At 52.3% G+C, this 18,729-nt stretch overlaps 3 protein-coding genes across 3 annotated transcripts in view; 1 reads left to right on the top strand and 2 right to left on the bottom strand.

The window, feature by feature from the left end:
* Window positions 1–1,242: 1,242 nt before the first annotated feature.
* On the bottom strand, window positions 1,243–10,165 carry NDUFA7 (NADH:ubiquinone oxidoreductase subunit A7). Its single transcript, XM_017879917.1, has 4 exons — window positions 10,063–10,165; window positions 9,612–9,661; window positions 5,639–5,788; window positions 1,243–1,481 (listed from the first exon to the last, which is right to left on the bottom strand). Exons 1-4 carry the CDS (start codon window positions 10,111–10,113, stop codon window positions 1,391–1,393), a joined length of 342 nt encoding a protein of 113 aa, XP_017735406.1. The 5' UTR covers window positions 10,114–10,165; the 3' UTR covers window positions 1,243–1,390.
* On the top strand, window positions 10,063–11,130 carry RPS28 (ribosomal protein S28). Its single transcript, XM_017879918.1, has 4 exons — window positions 10,063–10,324; window positions 10,411–10,458; window positions 10,699–10,837; window positions 11,003–11,130. Exons 1-3 carry the CDS (start codon window positions 10,286–10,288, stop codon window positions 10,819–10,821), a joined length of 210 nt encoding a protein of 69 aa, XP_017735407.1. The 5' UTR covers window positions 10,063–10,285; the 3' UTR covers window positions 10,822–10,837; window positions 11,003–11,130.
* A 190-nt stretch (window positions 11,131–11,320) lies between these two features.
* Window positions 11,321–18,729, bottom strand: part of KANK3 (KN motif and ankyrin repeat domains 3) — a 21,627-nt gene continuing 14,218 nt past the window's right edge. The window contains 4 exon segments of the mRNA XM_017879916.1: window positions 11,321–11,662; window positions 13,653–13,751; window positions 13,834–14,034; window positions 14,159–14,304. Coding sequence (XP_017735405.1) covers window positions 11,579–11,662; window positions 13,653–13,751; window positions 13,834–14,034; window positions 14,159–14,304 — 530 coding nt within the window. The 3' untranslated portion in view covers window positions 11,321–11,578.

Below are 18,729 nucleotides of genomic sequence, written 5' to 3'. Positions count from 1 at the left end.
AAAAAAAAAAAAAAAAAAAAAGATGAAAGTGAGAAGTCTGTGGCTGGACTACTGAGCATCCACACATATACCCCTTACCCCACCCGACTGGTCTTCACGATCAATGCTCCTCAACAGGCAGTGGTCCTGGAGTCCAACCTCCCAGAAGGATCACCCATTCCCACCACTCTCAAGGTCAGAGCCTGGCCTTTGGGGAAAACGGCAGTTCTGTCTCCAGGGTCTCTGCACCCAGAGACAGTGTCTCTCCCACCCTTGGAGTGCCAACAAAGTTGGGAGACTCGATACTGATTTCACCCCAAAATCCAACTAAGCTGGGTATTGCTTAAAATCAGGGGCCAGGTTCACACCTGTAATCCCAGCACTTTGGGAGGCGAAGGCAGGTAGATCACCTGAGGTCAGGAATTTGAGACCAGCCTGGCCATCTCTAAAAAAAAAAAAAAAAAAATAGCCGGTTATGGTGGTGCACACCTGTAGTCCCAGCTACTTGGGAGGATGAGGCAGGAGAATTGCTTGAGCCCAGAAGGCAGAGGTTGCAGTGACCTGAGATCACACCATTGCACTCCAGCCTGGGCAACAAGCACAAAACTGTGGCTCCTGCAGCCAGATTTCTGTCTCCTCCCCAGGAACCAGTTGCCTTCCTTCTGGAGCGAACTCATTCTCATCCCACAGCCCCAGCATAATGGTTTCTGGCTCAGGGAGGCCTTTCCTGCTCTGCCCTAGGTCTGCCTTCCCTGTGAGCAGCCCTCACTGTCCTTTGCCTTCCCCGCTGAGCTGCAGGGTGACCAAGGTCAAGCAGGGGCCTCAGCAGGAAGGTCTAAAAAATAAAAATAAAATCAGGGCTGGGTGTGGTGGTTCATGCCTGTAATCCCAGCACTTTGGGAGGCCGAGACAGGCAGATCACAAGGTCAGGAGATCGAGACCATCCTGGCTAACACGGTGAAACCCCGTCTCTACTAAAAAAATACAAAAAACTAGCCGGGTGAGGTGGCGGGCGCCTGTAGTCCCAGCTACTTGGGAAGCTGAGGCAGGAGAATGGCGTAAACCCGGGAGGCGGAGCTTGCACTGAGCCAAGATCTGGCCACTGCACTCCAGCCTGGGCGACAGAGCGAGACTCCGTCTCAAAAATAAAATAAAATAAAATCAGGCCAGGTGTGGTGGCTCATGCCTGTAATCCCAGCACTTTGGGAGGTCAAGGCAGGAGGATCGCTTGATGCCAGGAGTTCAAGCTCAGCCTGGGAAACATGGTGAGACTCTGTCTCTATTTTTTTATTTTTTAAAGTAAAACTAGAAGTGATACCCGCGCTCTATGTATTTGTCATAAATTAGGTCACATTCTCCCTGGAGGGAATCCAAGGAGGCAAAGTAGTCAGGTGGCCCTGAGGGTGCGGTGTCACAGGTAAGGCTGGTCCGAGGACAGCTCCCACCTCTTTATGGGAGGAGCTGGAGTCACCGCCTTCTTCTCAGTGGCTGCTACAGCAGAGCTGGAGGAGGGAAAGACTTCAGTGAGGGTTTCCAAAGAACAGTGTGGAAAGATCTGAGGGCACCCACACCTGCCCCAGTACAAACACACCCACAGGGACTTTCTGGACCTGCAGGGCGGACAGCAGGACAGACTGCAAGACAGCAGGACCAACAGCAGGGGGTTCCAGAATGCCAGCCCCTCCAACGCGGCCCCTCAGAGGGTCAGCCGACGCCAGGTGGGAGCTGGCAAGTCCCCTCTCTCCCTCGAGCCCTGTGTGAACCCCCTGCCGTGGCCCCCAGGCCCAGAACCCACTGTGGAGAGCTGGGCTCCTCCCTTCCCACTTCTGGTCTCCAGTGTATACAAGGCCCCCACCCCCATTCCTGCTGCCCCTCAAAACAGGATGCTGGCAAAAGGGCCAAGCAATCAGGTGACACTGGCCTCCAGCTCTTCCTGCCTCAGGGACTGGGCAAGAACTGCATGGCAGGCGCAACTGTGTGGGCACAGAGCCAGGAAGACGAGGCACCGCCCTCAGGAAGACTCAGGCTGGTGGGGCTGAAGATCCACACGCAAATGGCAACTGTAAAACGCACCTCTGGCCCAGAGCTGGCCAAAAGGGAGCCCCCAGGAGACCCTGTGCAGACAAGTCCAAGACGAGCACCCTCCCCTCTCACCCCGCCCACCTGAGCCTGTAGGGCCTAGGGCTGGAGAGACTCACCTCACAGCCTAAGCAAGAAACGAAGCAGGAGGGTAGGGAGATGGAGGAGGTGCCTCAGGGGTAGAGGCATAGGACCTCCCAGGAGCCTCAAGGAAGTGGAAGAGGCAGAAGTGGCCTCCCTGGGAAATGCAGCCATCTCTGGGGGTATGGCAAGGGGCTGCGTGGGAACAAGGTAGCTTGCCACACTCTGCTGCTGGACTCCAGTCAATCAGAAGGTGACAACAAGCACCACTCCACTGACTATTCAGAGTTCTTGCTTTTTGAGACACAGTCTCGCTCTATCGCCCAGGCTGGGGTGCAGTGGTACAATCTCAGTTCACTGCAAGCTCCGCCTCCCAAGCTTGAGTGATTCTCTTGCTTCAGCCTCCCACGTAGCTGGGATTACAGGTGTGCACCATCACTCCTGGCTAATTTTTGTATTTTCTTTCTTGTTTATTATTTATGAGACAGGGTCTCACTTTGTCACCCAGGCTGGAATGCACTGGTGCGATCTCAGCTTAATGAAGCTTCCTTGACCTCCCAGGTTCAAGAGATCCTTCTGCCTCAGCCCTTCAAGTAGCTGGGACTATGGGCACACGCCACCACACCCGGCTAATTTTTGTATTTTTTTGTAGAGATGGGGTTTCACCATGCTGCTCAGGCTGGTCTTGAATTTCTGAGCTCAAACAATACACCCACCTTGGCCTCCCAAAGTGCTGGGATTACAGGCAAGAGCCACAGCGCCCCTAACTTTTGTATTTCAGTAGAGGCAGGGTTTCGCCATGTTGGCCAGGCTGGTCTTGATCTCCTGACCCCTAGTGATCCGCTCACCTCAGCCTCCCAAAGTGCTGGGATTACAGGCGTGAGCTACCATCCCCAGCCTAAGAATTTTTTAATAGAGACAGGGTCTCGCTGTGTTACTCCAACAGGTCTAGAACTCAAGCAATCCTCACACCTCAGCTTCCCGAGTCACTGGGATCACAGGCACACATCCCCATGCCTGGCCTATTCACAGAGTTCTAAGTAGAGAGCAGGCCCTGCCTGGCCTCATCACCTCTCAGATCTCAGCACAATGCAAGTCTAGCATCCCTGTTTTACACAGGAAGAAACCACGGCTCAAGAAGGCTGACACTGCCCACACCGTGAGTCGTCTATAGAATCCAGACCCCAGTGGGAGTCCAGGCAAACTGGTTTGAAATCCTGCTCCTGCTGCCAGGCACGGTGGCTCACACCTGTAATCCCAGCACTTTGGGAGGCTGAGGCGGGCAGATCACGAGGTCAGGAGATCGATTCCACAGTAAAACCGTGTAAAAATACAAAAAATTAGCCAGATGCGGCAGCGGGTGCCTGTATCCCAGCTACTCGGGAGGCTGAGGCAGGAGAATGGCGTGAACCCGGGAGGCGGAGCTTGCAGTGAGCTGAGATCCGGCCACTGCACTCCAGCCTGGGTGACAGCGCGAGACTCTCTCTCAAAAAAAAAAAAAAAGGAAATCCTGCTTCTGCTTACCGCTGCCTGTGTGACCCAGGCCAGTCACTTGGTTTCTGTGAGCCTCGATTTCCTCTTCTGTAAGGGGGACCATCACCATCTAACTGGTGGAGTTATTAGGAGGTAGGCAGGACACTGACTCTGTGCCAGGCTCCCTTCTAAGAGTTTACAAATATTAATTATGAGGACTAACCCTCATAACAGCTTTCTAAAGTAGATACTATTAGAGTCCCCATTTAATTAAGAGAAAGCACCTGAAACCAGGGACCAAACTAGTTTTGGAGAGGAATCCAAGCTTTATACAACTCCCTCTCTAAGAAGAATACATGACCAGGCGTGGTGGCTAACCCTTGTAATTCCAGAACTTTGGGAGGCCAAGACCAGGAGATCACATGAGGTCAGGAGTTCAAGACCAGCCTGACCAACATGGTGAAACCCCAGCTCTACTAAAAATACAAAATCAGCCCAGCGTGGTGGCACGCGCCTGTAATCCCAGCTACTTGGGAGGCTGAGGCAGGAGAATTGCTTGATCCTAGGAGGTGGAGGTTGCAGCGAGCCGAAATCGCGCCACCGCATTGCAGTCTGTGCAACAAGAGTGTGACACTGTTTCAAAATAAATAAATAAAATAAGAATTCATAGTTACATAAACAGTAATGTCTCAGCTTTTCACAGGGCCCTTAGAGGGACCCCGGAACTTCATGTTTTGTAGGATGACCAGTCCTGGCTGAGGTGCTAACTTCTACCCTCCACTGGGTTGGACTAAATGAGCTCTTCCTGAGCATGGTGACTCTCACCTGTAGTCCCAGCTACTCGGGAGGCCAAGGCAGGAGGATCGCTTGAGCCCAGGAGTTTGAGAACAGCCTGGGCAACAGAGCAAGACCCCATCTCTACAAAACATTTAAAAATCAACCCAGCATGGAGGTCGGGCACAGTGGCTCACACTTGTAATTCCAGCAGTTTGGGAGGCCGAGGCAGGCGGATCACGAGGTCAGGAGATCGAGACCATCCTGGCTAACATGGTGAAACCCCATCTCTACTAAAAATACAAAAACGTAGCCAGGCATGGTGGTGGGCAATTGTGGTCCCAGCTACTTGGGAGGCTGAGGCAGGAGAATGGCGTCAACCTGGGAGGCAGAGCTTGCAGTGAGCCGAGATCATGCCACTGCACTCCAGCCTGGGCAACAGGGCAAGACTCCGTCTCAAAAAAAAAAAACAAACAAACAAAAAAACAAAAAAAAAAAAACAGGCCAGGCACAGTGGCTCACGCCTGTAATCCCAGAACTTTGGGAGGCCAAATTGGGTGGATCATGAGGTCAGGAGTTCAAGACTGGGCTGGCCAAGATGGTGAAACCCCATCTCCACTGAAAATACAAAAATTAGCTGGGCATGGTGGTGGGCACCTGTAATCCCAGCTACTCGGGAGGCTGAGGCAGGACAATCACTTGAACCTGGGAAGTGGAGGCTGCAGTGAGCCAAGATCACGCCACTGTACTCCAGCCTGGGCAACAGAGCGAGACTCCGTAAAAAAAAAAAAAAAAAAAATTAACCCAGCATGGTAGCATTAATCTGTAATACCAATTACCCCCCAAAAAAAAAACAATTAACCCAGCATGGTGGCATTAATCTGTAATACCAATTACCCCAAAAAAAAAAAAACAATAAACCCAGCATGGTGGCATTAATCTGTAATACTAATTACCGGGGAGGCCGAGGAAGGAGGGGAGGATCACTTCAGCCCAGGAGTTCAAGGCTGCAGTGAGCAATGATCGCGCCATTGCACTTCATCCTGGGCGACAGAGCAAGACTCTGTCTCTAAAAACAAGTAAATGAGCTCTCGGACCAAAAGCTCCCAGCAGCACAGTTTCTGATGCAATTGATGCTTACTAAGTAGGATCTTAACAAGCACCCTTTCCACAAGTTGGGGAGAGAGAGTGGGTTGCAGGAGGGGGCTGTGGGGGCTGTGGTGAGCAATGGAGCAACGCTGGAGATCCTCACCTCTCTGCTGGCTTGCCTGACCCCAGCGCCTTCTGCGAGGACATGATGATGGAAGGTGGCACAGATTCCCGGCGGCCATCGCGAGTGCAATAGTAATTGTTGGAGAGTTTGTGGCTAGGACCCACAGGGAGCTTGGGAGGAGGCTGAGTTCTGAGGGGAAAAAACATCAGCATTGAAGCAAAGGGACAGTCACTGTCATGGCCCTGCTGTGAGTCCCTGTCACCTCAGTCACAAAATGTGGGATCTACAGCCGGCCACTGGGATAGGCCACAGGCTGGGGGTGTCCCTTGGTACACCGGCAGGGACATATGCCTGGGGAGGGGTCCTGGGGCCAGAAGCAGATGGCGGCCCCTGCTCTGGATGTGAAGATGCCACCCCAGGGACCCCGCCAGTCCCGAATGTGATGGGTACAGAGGACCCTTTCTGAGGTTCCCAAGGCCCGGGACATGTTCCCATGCCCCCACCCCACGGCTGAGCTTGGCAGCCAGCCTCACCTGATTTAGCCCACTCTGAGTGGCTTTTTCCCCTAAGGCCAGGCTCTGGATGCCCTGTGTTTCCTGTGATCTCAGGAAGTCTCTGGAGAACCCTGCTAGGATCAAGGCCCATTACTCAAAGAACACCTTGGCCTTGGAACCTGTCCAGATCTCTGCATTTCCTGCCGCCATGTGGCCAGGCAACTCCTCTCTGGAGCCCAGAGAGGGGTGAACAGAGCTCAGTCTTGGCTTGAACTAAACCCCGGGCTGGATTTACCTGGAAGCCTGAGGCCTTAAAAGAAATGCTCAAAACAAGGATGGGCACGTTGGCTCATGCCTGTAATCCCAGCACTTTGGGAGGCCAAGGTGGGTGGATCACTTGAGGTCAGGAGTTCGAAACCAGCCTGGCCAATATTGCAAACCCCATCTCTACTAAAATACAAAAATTAGCCAAGCATGGTGGTAGCAAGCAGAGGTTGCAGTGAGCTGAGATCACACCACTACACTATAGCCTGGGCGACAGAGCAAGACCCCATCTCAAAAAAAAAAAAAGCTCAAAACAAAAGAGGGGCTTTCCAGAGAGAGGGGTCAGAGAAGAGCAAAAACCATAAATTGATCTGTTTCCACTAAGCCATGTTTCTAAATTACTTTTTTGTCTAGGAACTGTTTTGCCAGAATTAAATATTTTTCTGAGGCAGTGATCATATGCACTGCAGCCTGGATGATATATGCAATCATATGATCACTTGAGGTGTGATCATAGCTCAGTGCAGCCTCAATCTCCTGGGCTCAAGCAATGCTCCCGCCTCAGCCTCTCAAGCAGCTGGAACTACAGGCGCACACCACCACATCCAGCTCATTTTTCTCAAGTAGCTGGAACTACAGGTACACACTACCAAATCTGGCTAATTTTCTATTGTTTTGTGGAGTCAGGGGTCTTGCTATGTTGCCCAGGTTGATGTTGAATTCCTGGCCTTAAGTTATCCTCTCACCTTGGCCTCCCAAAGTGCTGGGATTACAGGCGTGAGCCACCACTCACTGCATTTTTTAAAAATAAGAAACATAAAGTAAAAAATGTTTACTATTAAAAGCAATATATTACATGAAAGACTTTGCTTAAGGAGGCTGGATGTGGTGGCTCATACCTTGGGAGGCCAAGGTAGAAGGACTGCTTGAGGCCAGGAGTGGTTTTTTTATTTTGTTTTTTGGGTTTTTTTTGAGATGGACTCTTGCTCTGTCACCAGGCTGGAGTACAGTGGTGCAATCTCTGCTCACTGCAACCTCTGCCTCCCAAGTTCAAGCGATTCTCCTGCCTCAGCCTTCCAAGTAGCTGGGACTACAGGCAAGCGCCACCATGCCAGCTAATTTTTGTATTTTTTTTTGTTTTTTGAGACGGAGTCTCGCTCTGTTGCCCAGGCTGGAGTGCAGTGGCACGATTTCAGCTCACTGCAAGCTCCGCCTCCCGGGTTCACGCCATTCTCCTGCCTCAGCCTCCCGAGTAGCTGGGACTACAGTCGCCCGCCACCACGCCTGGCTAATTTTTTGTGTTTTTAGTAAAGACGGGGTTTCACTGTGTTAGTCAGGATGATCTCGATCTCCTGACCTCGTGATCCGCCTGCCTCGGCCTCCCAAAGTGCTGGGATTACAGGCGTGAGCCACCGCGCCCGGCTTAATTTTTGTATTTTTAATAGAGACAGGGTTTTGCTATGTTGGCCAGGCTGTTCTCAAACTCCCGACCTTGTGATTCGCCTGCCTCAGCCTCCCAAAGTGCTGGGATTACACGCGTGAGCCACCGTGCCTGGCCAGAGACCAGGAGTTTAAGACCAGATTGGGCAACATGGTACGACCTTCTCTATAAAAAATTTTAAAAATTAGCCAGATTCGGTAATATGTGCCTGTAGTCCCAGCTACTTGGGAGGCTGGAACAGGAGGATCACTTATGCCTGGGAGTTCGAGGCTGCAGTGAGCTATGATTGTGCTGCAGCACTCCAGCCTGGGTGAGAGAGACTCAATCTCAAAAAAAAAAAAAAAAAAAAAATTCCAGATGAATCACTAGAGGGCGCCGTCATCCTAAAAAAGTCAAAACTTTTACAAAGCCATTAGCTAACAGATGCTGGGCTTAATACCTAAGTGATGGGTTGATCTTCGCAGCAAACTACCATGGCACATGTTTACCTTTGTAACAAAACTGCAAATGTACCCCAGAACTTAACATTAAGTTGAAAACAAAAAAAAATTTGATACTTCTAATATTTGGAATTAGTCACATGTAGGCATTCACATAATTTGGTTATTTTAATGCTATTTTTCTTCCTTTCATTATAATCCTCAATGACTGCCTTACCTCTGCCTACCCCTTTGACTTCATAGACTATACCATTATCCCTTTCCCTAAATGGGTTCTATCCATACTGGCCTCCCTCCTACTCAGGCTTTGTCCAGCCTGACAGTCTTAGCCCTTCCTGTTCCCTCTGCTCAGAATGTTTTTTCTTTTTTCTTTTTTTTTATTTTTTTGAGACAGAGTTTTGTTCTGTCGCCCAGGCTGGAGTGCAGTAGTGCATTCTCAGCTCACTGCAACCTCCACCTCCCGGGTTCAAGTGATTCTCCTGCCTCAACCTCCCAAGTAGCTGGGACTACCGGCGGGCGCCACCACACCTGGCTAATTTTTGTATTTTTAGTGAAGAGGGTGTTTCACTATGTTTCACTGTGTTGGCCAGGCTGATCTCAAACTCCTGACCTTGTGATCTGCCTGCCTCAGCCTCCCAAAGTGCTGGGATCACTGGCGTGAGCCACCGTGCCCCGCCAGAATGCTTTTTCAATAATTATTCTTTGAATGGGTCCTTCCCATCATTCAGGTGACTCAACTGTCATTCCCGAAGAAAGATCTTTCCCAATCATCTGACTTTACATGGCCACCCTCCAGCTTCCACTCATTTTGTTTTTTAAAGCATTCCAGAACAATACTACCTGCTGTGTTTGTTTCCCTACTAAGCTTCTCCCTAGGATGTGGGGTCCGTGAAAGGAATGTGGATAAGAACTTTTCCTGGTTCACAAAGTTAAACCCAAGGCTGAGGTCATACATGACAGGGGCTTGTAAATATCAACTAATATTTTAATATAAATGAGTCTGAAATCAGGACACTTCTGGGTTCAAGTCCCCGCTGCCACTTTCTAGCTTCTGAGTGACTTCAGGCCAATGATTTAGCTTCTCTGGACCTCTTTTTTCATCTGTAGCTTGGGGATAACACTGACTAACATAGTCACACTGAGCACTGCAAATTTAGCCTGATTCCCACTCAGAATGCACGCCCGGCCTCGCTGTTCCAGGAGGGCTGTCTCCGGAGTTCAGCAAGGTTAAAGGCAAACCTCTGTCTCCACAGCCTGGCAGGGGACTGGTGGCAGGATATCAGTCCTGCGTTTCAAGGGTCTAAAGGAACATAGATTTTGTTTTTGGTGGAGAAAGAGAGCCAGAGGCTGGGCAGCGAGCGGGGCCTGCTCACCGCTTGGAGATCTCCTGGTAGCGCAGCTGCAGCTTCCCCTGCAGGTCGTGCTGTGGGAAGAGGAGAGGGGAGGTCGGCCTGCAAGGCACCCCAGTAGAAGGGACAGGACAGGGCGAGAGACCAGGGATGGCCCGGGGATGCGCATTTTGGGGGAAGGCAGGGGATGAACACTCGGGGAAAGGGATGTGGGTTCTGCAGGTGAAGAGGAAAGCCAGGGTCCGGGCCCACAAGATCCAAAGCTAAGGAGGTCGGGGACTGGGGAAATCCCAGGCCTGAATGGTTCCCAGGAGAGGAGAGGGTCCCGGGCTGAAGGGGTTACGAGTTGAGGGTTCCCAGGGAGATTCGGGGACAGCGAAGGGTCCCGGTTTAGGAGGGAGGTGAGGAGCAGGAGCGGGTCCAGAAACAAGGAGCCCGAAGCCCCCCATGGTACGGCCCTGTCCGCCCCGCGCACCCCAGACGCCCAGTTCCGCAGCCGCTGGATGAGACGGGTGGCGGACGCCATCTTCCGTCCCAGATGCTGAAGGGCGCCGCCAGTGACGTCTCCACCGCGGGGGCTGCTGGGAAAGACGCGGCGTGGTCTCGCGAGACAGAAGTGGGCGGGGCTAGGACGTCCTATAAAGTCTCTCTGCGAAACACGTGACTTCTCTCCGCCAGACCGCCGCCGCGCCGCCATCATGGACACTAGCCGTGTGCAGCCTATCAAGCTGGCCAGGGTGAGGTGGGGGCCCGAATTTGGGGGCAGGGGAAGGGAGTGGAGGAGCCCAACGGGCCAGGTCTGAACCCAGCTTCTTTCCTCCAGGTCACTAAGGTCCTGGGCAGGACCGGCTCTCAGGGACAGTGCACACAGGTAATCGGGTGGGGGTATTTGGCCGACTGCCGGGGACCTAAACTCCTACCCTGTCCTAGTCCCTGCCAGCCGGAATCCGGGAACCGATGCTCATTTCATCCCAGGGTTCTGATGGTTCCCTTTAACGATCTGTGTTCTGGGTCCTACACGTTCTCTGAATTCATAACTCCTTCCCACTTCGCGGGACCTTTCCGCGGGTCGCCCTAAATTCTTCCTCCCCTCCCTGGTGGGGACCCGTAGGTGCGCGTGGAATTCATGGACGACACGAGCCGCTCCATCATCCGCAACGTAAAAGGCCCCGTGCGCGAGGGCGACGTGCTCACCCTGTTGGAGTCAGAGCGAGAAGCCCGGAGGTTGCGCTGAGCTTGCCTGCTCGCTGGTGGGTGCAGAGGACACCCCTTTGATAGACCCTTGGTTGGTGGTAGGGAGGCTTCTTTAAGCCCAGGGTGAGAGGGTTTGGGAAGCAGAGACTGACCAGAGGGAGGCGGGAGTTTGCCAGTTGCTGCAGGGCCTGTCAGCATCTCATGTTTGGTTCTGTTTACAGGGTCTTGGATGTTGGGTTCCACCACTTGGCACATGGGATTGGTGTGTCACAATCTGCTCCTTTATTTTTTGCCCGCCACGCGGAATTGAGATGCTCCTTTTAAATAAAGCGTTTGTGTTTCAAGTTAACTCGGGTTCTTGTCTGGGTTACGCGACTAGGGTTTCTCTAGGTTTCTTGAGTGGCTCCCAGGTGGTCACCGATCCTCCGCACTCTGGACATCCTGGCCGTGGGGTCTTGCCAAACGAAGCTTTTCTTTTTTGAGGCGGGGGGGTTCGTGTTTGTATGTGTGCACCCTCTACCCCGAACAAAACACAAGCGTAGTAGGAATGTTTTATTAGCAAAGAAGTTTCAGAGAGTGGGTGAAACTGGGCTATATCACTCCTTGGTCCCCACCTCACTTTGGTGGGGCCAGGCTGAGCCCCTTCCTGCCACAGTCACCCCAGCTGAAATTGCCTTTCTCTTCGGCCAGTGTTAGCCTCTGAGCAGAGGACCCTGGACCATTCTGTGCGCCAAAGACTGAGGTGACTGAGGAGGAGATCTCCCCACAGCTAGGTGTAGTGAGCCAGACGGGGCAGCTCACTGAACCTGGGGGTTCTCTCCATTGTCGCTGCATTCTCCTTCACCAGGTTTGGCTGTCTGGGAGCCAGGGGGTGACTCGCTCTGGAGAGAGGGGAAAAGAGGGGGGCCTGCTGCAATCTCCTTAAGGCAGGAAACGTGGGATTCAGCACCAGCCTCACCTAGTGGAGCCAGGCTGCCTGGTTTGTATCCTACCTCTGCCCCTTCTGACCTGGAAGAAGCACTTGACCTTCCTCCCACATGTCTTCCAGTGGGGCAAGTGTAGGTGTTCCTCAATTTACAGTGGGTTACATCCCGGTGAGTACATCATAGGTTGAAAGTACTGCAAGTTGAAATGTGTTTAATACACCTGATGTACCAAACACCACAGTTTAGCATGGTCCATCTTTAGCCTGTTCAGAACGCCTTAGCCTATAGTTGGGGAAACACGTTTAACACAAAGCCTGTTTTGTTTTAATGAAGTGTCGAATGTCTCATGTAATTTATTGAATACTCTGCCAAAGTGTGGTTTCTGCTAAGTACACATTGCTTTCACACTATCATGAAGTCAAAAAATTGTAAGTGGTACCAGGCGCAATGGCTCACACCTGTAATCCCAGCTACTTGGGAGGCAGGAGAATTTCTGGAACCTGGGAGGTGGAGGTTGCAGTGAGCTGAGATCGTGCCATTGCACTCCTGCCTGGGCAACAAAGCAACTCTGTCTCAAAAAAAAAATACAAAAATGAGCTGGGCATGGTGGTACATGCCTGTAATCCCAGCTACTCAGGAGGCTGAGGCACGAGAACCACTTGAACCTGGGAGGTGGAGGTTGCAGTGAACTGCGATTGTGCCACTGCACTCCAGCCTGGGTGACAGAGCGAGACTCTTGTCTCCAAAGGAAAAAAAAAAATTAGCTGGGCATAGTGGCACGTGACAGTAGTCCCAGCTACTTGAGAGGCTGAGGCAGAAGAATCGCTTGAACCCGGGAGGTGGAGGTTGCAGTGAGCTGCAGTCGCCCCACTGCACTCCAGCCTGAGTGACAGAGCAAGACTCCGTCTCAAAAATAACTAAATAAAAAGTTGTAAGTGGAGCCATGGTAAATTGGGGTCAACCTGTACAGGATGAGTGGGCTGATACTTTTGATTATGAAAGTGCTGAAACATCCTGGCACTTGCCATCAGAGTATAGTGGTGTTGGGGGCCAATGTGTTTTGCAAACTCACCCCATCTCCACTTCTGAAGCTCTAGACCCCCTTCCCCACCCTGCCTGATGCCAAAGGGCTCCTTTTTCCTTTTTTTCTTTTTGTTTTGTTTGTTTGTTTTTTGTTTTTTTTTTTGAGACAGAGTCTCGCTCTGTTGCCAGGCTAGAGTGCAGTGGCGCAGTCTCGGCTCACTGCAACCTCCACCTCCTGGGTTCAAGTGATTTTCCTGCCTCAGTCTCCCAAGTAGCTGGGATTACAGGCACGCACCACCATGCCCAGCTAATTTTTGTATTTTTAGTAGAGATGGGATCTCACCGTCTTAGCCAGGATGGTCTGGATCTCCTAACCTCATGATCCACCCGCCTCCCAGAGTGCTGGGATTACAGGCCTGAGCCATTGCACCTGGCCCCTTTTTCCTTTGATAACAGCCTCCCTGGCAGTAGGTAGCAAGAGCCCAGACATGCATGAAAGGTCTTAGCTGGGTCTCTGTGACTTTAAGGTGCTTCCCCCTTTGAGGCCTCAGTCTCATGACCTGCGGTAGTGTCAACCTCACTGGGGTTTTGCTGCTTTCACATCAAATCCCAGCCCCTGCCAGGCGCTGTGGTTTCACATGTGTAATCCCAGCACTTGAGGATGCTGAGGCAGAAGGATCCCTTGAGCTCAGGAGTTTGAGGCTGCAGTGAGCTCTGATCACGCCACTACACCCCAACCCGGGTTACAGAGTGAGACCCTGTCTCCAAAGAAAAAAAGAGCCACATAGGAGAATCTAGACACTGGTTCTGCACCCCTGGTGCCACCTTTGGGGAGCAGAAAGGGAGGCCTGGGGCATATTTACTATCCTCTGCAAACTGAATTTGCAGCTGTGAAGGTTTGTTTCTCCAGAGCTGTGCTCACCTGGGTTTCGGGCTGGCCGGAGCTCAGGTGGGCATGTAGCAGAGCGGCCACCTCATCCTGCTCAGCCTCCAAGGCGATGGCCAGGGCACTGGTGCCCTCCTGTTGAACATTAGGGACAGTCAGATCCCTGAGCCAAGCCATGGGCACCCCCTAAGATGCCAGCCCTATTGTGGGGTCTTACATTGTCCAGGATGGCAGGGTCGCAGCCTGGCTGGGCAAGCAGCAGCCGCACGGTGTCCAGGCGCCCATACTCACTGGCGCACATCAGCGCCGTGGCCCCATCTGCATCCTGCGCATTCACATCAGCCCCACACGCCAGCAGGGCTGCCACCATGTCCTGTCGGCCGTGGCTGATGGCCAGCATGAGAGCAGTCTGCCCCGTCTGGGGAGTGGGGAAGAAGAGGGGACAGGCTGGGGTGGGCTTAGGGAAGGGAGGTCACAGACAGGTTGATTCCCAAAGTGGAAGTGACTCCTGGCTGAGAGCCAAAGCGGGGGTGTCCACGTACCTGACTGGCCTTGGCATTGACGTCGCCCATGCAGAAGAGTCTCTGGACCACGGCCATGTCCTCCTCCTCCCGCCCCACAGAGGTAAGTGCAGCCAGCATGAGGGCTGAGTAGCCGGCTCGGTTCTGGCGGTTGACCTCACAGACCCCTGGGAGAGAAAAGGGGGCTGTCCACGGAGATGCCAACACCGTGGCCCAACTTGATCCATTCAGCTACCTGCAAGCCTTGGGCACGGCACCTGCATACGGGGTGGTCTCTTCAACGTTCTCCCCACAATAGCCACGTGGTTCCTCCCTCAATAGGGTGTTGCTCAAATATCTACTCAGTGAAGGACCTTCCTATTTCATCTTTTTTTTTTTTTTTTTGGATACGTAAGTCTCGTTCTGTCACCCAGGCTGGAGTGCAGCAGCGTGATCTCAGCTCACCGCAACCTCCGCCTCCCGAGTAGCTGGAACTACAGCATGTGCCACCATGCTTGGCTAATTTTTGTATTTTTTAGTAAAGATAGGGTTTCACCATGTTGGCCAGGCTGGTCTCGAACTCCTGACCTCAAGTCATGCACCCACCGTGGCCTCCCAAAGTGCTGGAATTACAGGCATGAGCCACTGGCCCAGATCTCCCTATTTCAAATCAGGCAGGGACTTGGTTTTGTTTGCAGCTGTATCCCTCAGTACTTAGAATGATACCTGGTACATAGTACATGCTCAGTTAAACATTTGTTGACTGAATCATGAAAGGATATGTTTATTTTCATGGCCACCGCCCACCAAGCCACCATCGTTGCTCCCCTAAAGAACAGTGCCGGCCGGGCGCGGTGGCTCAAGCCTGTAATCCCAGGACTTTGGGAGGCCGAGACGGGCGATCACAAGGTCAGGAGATCGAGACCATCCTGGCTAACACGGTGAAACCCCATCTCTACTAAAAAATACAAAAAACTAGCTGGGCAAGGTGGCGGGCGCCTGTAGTCCCAGCTACTCGGGAGGCTGAGGCAGGAGAATGGTGTGAACCCGGGAGGCGGAGCTTGCAGTGAGCTGAGATCTGGCCAGTGCACTCCAGCTTGGGTGACAGAGCGAGACTCCGTCTCAAAAAAAAATAGAACAGTGCCAGTCTCCACCCTTGACCCTGAATCAACTTCAGGTTCCACACAGCAACTAGAAACAACTATTTATTTATTTAGAGACGGAGTCTGGCTCTGTCGCCCAGACTGGAGTGCAGTGGCACAATCTCAGCTCACTGCAACCTCTGCCTCCCAGGTTCAAGCGGTTCTTCTGCCTTGGCCTCCTGAGTAGGCACACGCCACCACGCCCAGCTAATTTTTGTATTTTTTTTTTATTATTTTTTTTTGAGATGGAGTCTCGCTCTGTCGCCCAGGCTGGAGTGCAGTGACCAGATCTCGGCTCACTGCAAGCTCCACCTCCTGGGTTTACGCCATTCTCCTGCCTCAGCCTCCCGAGTAGCTGGGACTACAGGCACCCGCCACCTCGCCCGGCTAGTTTTTTGTATTTTTTAGTAGAGACTGGGTTTCACTGTGTTAGCCAGGATGGTCTCGATCTCCTGACCTCGTGATCTGCCCATCTCGGCCTCCCAATTTTTGTATTTTTAGTAGAGACAGGGTTTCACCATGTTGGTCAATGTGGTCTTGAACTCCTGACCTCGTGGTTCACTTGCCTCGGCCTCCCAAAATGCTGGGATTACAGGCATGAGCCACCGCGCCTGGCCAGGAGCAACAATTTAAAATGAATTTGGTTGTCGGGGCAGTTGTGGTGGGCGCCTGTAATCCCAGCTACTCGGGAGGCTGAGGCAGGAGAATCACTGCAGGAGAGGCTGCAGTGAGCCAAGATCACACCACTGCACTCCAGCCTGGGCGACAGAGTGACACCCTGTCTCAAAAAACAACAACAACAAAAAACCTGCCAACACCTTGATTTCAGACTTCTGGCCACCTGTTGTTTGAAGCGGGTCACCGTGATACTGTGATGGCAGCCCTAGGAAGCAAAACAGCCTGGTCAATGCTGCCTGTCCTGAATGAAACACAAATGTGAGCTCAGTTTCCTCTGGGATCAGTTCTGTTACCATCCTGGCCCCTGTTCCTCCCAGTGCCTGTTTGGATGACATTTCCTGGAGTGGCTGTGTTAATCCCCGTCTCCTGCCATCCTGAAGGCTCTGAGAATTGAAGTAGTTTAAGGAAATGAATGGGCAGGAGGGGCATCTAGTGAGGAGCCTGGGGAAAGGAGCAGGGTCAGCGTCATGAGATGGATACCCTAGTGAGGAAGGAGAGCTGAGATGAGGGACTGGGGAATAAAGAGTTAAGTCAAATGACAGCAAAAATGGCAGCCAGGCATGGTGACTCAGGACTGTACACCCAATGGTGAAGGAGGCCAAGGCAGGAAGATCGCTTGAGGCCAGGAGTCTGAGGCCAGCCTGAGCAACATAGTAAGACCCCCATCTCTTAAAAAATTTGGCTGGACAAGGTGGCTCATGCCTGTAATCCCAACACTTTGGAAGGCTGAGGCGGGCAGATCACGAGGTCAAGAGATCAAGAGTCAACATGGTGAAACACCGTCTCTACTAAAAATACAAAAAATTAGCCGGGCGTGGTGGTGTGCGCCTATAGTCCCAGCTACTCGAGAGGCTGAGGCAGGAGGATCACTTGAACATGGGAGGCGGAGGTTGCAGTGAGCCGATATCACGCCACTGCACTCCAGCCTGGTGACAGAGCGAGACTTCATCCCCTGCAAAAAAAAAAAAAATTAGCTGGGTGTGGTGGTTCGTGCCTGTGGTCCCAAATACTCAGGAGGCTGAGGTGGAAGGATCGCTTGAGTCTGGGAGGTTAAGGCTGCATCACGCCACTGCACCCCAGCCTGGGAACAAAGCTGTCTGTAAAAAGGGGTTGGAGGACGTTCCCTGTTGGGGTGGCATGCTGTGTGGGTGTCCATGCCTTCCACTAAGACACCAGTGAAAGGCGTCAGGTGGTAAGCGGGGGAGCACACAGAAATAACCAGAGTGCGGTCCTTGCAGGCTAGCCAAGGGACCCACCCATCTTCCTGCTCCCTCTCCCTTTTCTCTTGCAGCTACCCTTGGCCTTGCTTAACTAAAGAATCAGCCTGGCCAGGCACAGTGGCTTACGCCTGTAATTTCAGAATATTGGAGGCCGAGGCAGGAGGATCACGTGAGCTCTGGAGTTCAAGAAAAACCTGGGCAACAGAGCGAGACCTCATCTCTACTAAAAATACAAAAATTAGCCAGGTGTGGTGGACAACGCCTGTAATCCCCGCTACTTGGGAGACTGAGGTGGGAGGATCACTTGGGCCCGGGAGTTGGAGACCAGCCTGAGCAACATGGTGAAACCCCATACCTACAAAAAAAATTTAAAAAGAATCACCCTCTTTGTTGACTTCATCCTCTGGTTGTCTTCTGCTATGGTCCTTACTGCCATTTGAAATCATTTTATGTTTTTACTTGATAATCCTCTCTCTACACTCTTGGCTCACCACCCCCACCACACACACACACTCAAAACTACACGTTCCTGAAAGTTCTGGGGGAGCAGGCATTTATTCAACACACACCGGACGGTTTGCTGTGGGTCTATCAGGCAGGCAGGTAGGGTCGGGTGAGAGAAGGGTATGGAGAAGAGTTCACGACAGGCTGAAGGAGGATGACAGAGGCAAAGAGACAAGGAGTGGGGGCTGGGAAACGGAGAGGGCACAGGGGGTAACTGTCTCTGTAAGGTCCAAGGATGACTGGAGTTGGGAATGGGAGCCTGTCACCTGAGAAGCTGGGAGGTGAGGGTCGGGAAGTGGGGAGCTGGGAACTGCGATTCTGTAAGGGGCACAACTATTAGTGACATCAAGGTCTGGGGCTGATGTTATACCTATAAAGCTGATGTGGGGCAGAGTCAAGGTCAAGGAAGGAGAGCAGTCAGGAGGTTGTCATGGGGGAGGATACTGAAATTGACAAGCGTCGGCTGGGTGGGGTTGCTCACTCCTGTAATCCCAGCACTTTGGGAGGCTGAGGCGGGCAGATCACCTGAGGCCAGGAGTTCAAGACCAACCTGGCCAACATGGTGAAACCCCGTCTCTACTGAAAATACAAAAATTAGCCGGGAATGATGGCACTTGCCAGTAATCCCAGCTACTCGGGAGGCTGAGGCAGGAGAATCACTTGAACCCATGAGGCAGAGGTTGCAGTGAGCTGAGATCACACCAATGCTCTCTAGCCTGGGCAACAGAGCAAGACTCCGTCTCAAAAAAGGAAAAAAAAAAAAAATTGACAAGCGCACCACAGTTCTCCCCACTTTCTCATTTGTAGTTCTCAATAATAACTATAGGCCAGGCACGGTGGCTTACTTCTGTAATCCCAGCACTTTGGGAGGCTGAGGCAGGCAGATCATGAGGTCAAGAGATCGAGACCATTCTGGCCAACATGGTAAAACCCCATCTCTACTAAAAATACAAATTAGCCGGGTGTGAGGCCGGGCGCGGTGGCTCAAGCCTGTAATCCCAGCACTTTGGGAGGCCGAGACGGGCGGATCACGAGATCAGGAGATCGAGACCATCCTGGCTAACACGGT

The sequence above is a fragment of the Rhinopithecus bieti genome, unplaced genomic scaffold, assembly GCF_001698545.2.
Source record: "Rhinopithecus bieti isolate Rb0 unplaced genomic scaffold, ASM169854v2 scaffold_10589, whole genome shotgun sequence".
Lineage (NCBI taxonomy): Eukaryota > Metazoa > Chordata > Mammalia > Primates > Cercopithecidae > Rhinopithecus > Rhinopithecus bieti.
Note: the sequence above shows the minus strand (reverse complement) of the source record. Positions and strands in the feature narration are given on the sequence as shown.

Bases quoted from the DNA above. Each gene is read 5' to 3' on its own strand.
- NDUFA7 (XM_017879917.1), bottom strand. From the start codon at position 10,113: ATGGCGTCCGCCACCCGTCTCATCCAGCGGCTGCGGAACTGGGCGTCT. The intron at 5,789-9,611 runs GTGAGCAGGCCC...TTTTCCCCTCAG, and splicing joins TACCAGGAGATCTCCAAGCG to AACTCAGCCTCCTCCCAAGC. The intron at 1,482-5,638 runs GTGAGGATCTCC...TCCCTCCTCCAG, and splicing joins TCAGGCAAGCCAGCAGAGAG to CTCTGCTGTAGCAGCCACTG.
- RPS28 (XM_017879918.1), top strand. From the start codon at position 10,286: ATGGACACTAGCCGTGTGCAGCCTATCAAGCTGGCCAGG. The intron at 10,325-10,410 runs GTGAGGTGGGGG...TCTTTCCTCCAG, and splicing joins AGCCTATCAAGCTGGCCAGG to GTCACTAAGGTCCTGGGCAG. The intron at 10,459-10,698 runs GTAATCGGGTGG...GGGGACCCGTAG, and splicing joins CTCAGGGACAGTGCACACAG to GTGCGCGTGGAATTCATGGA.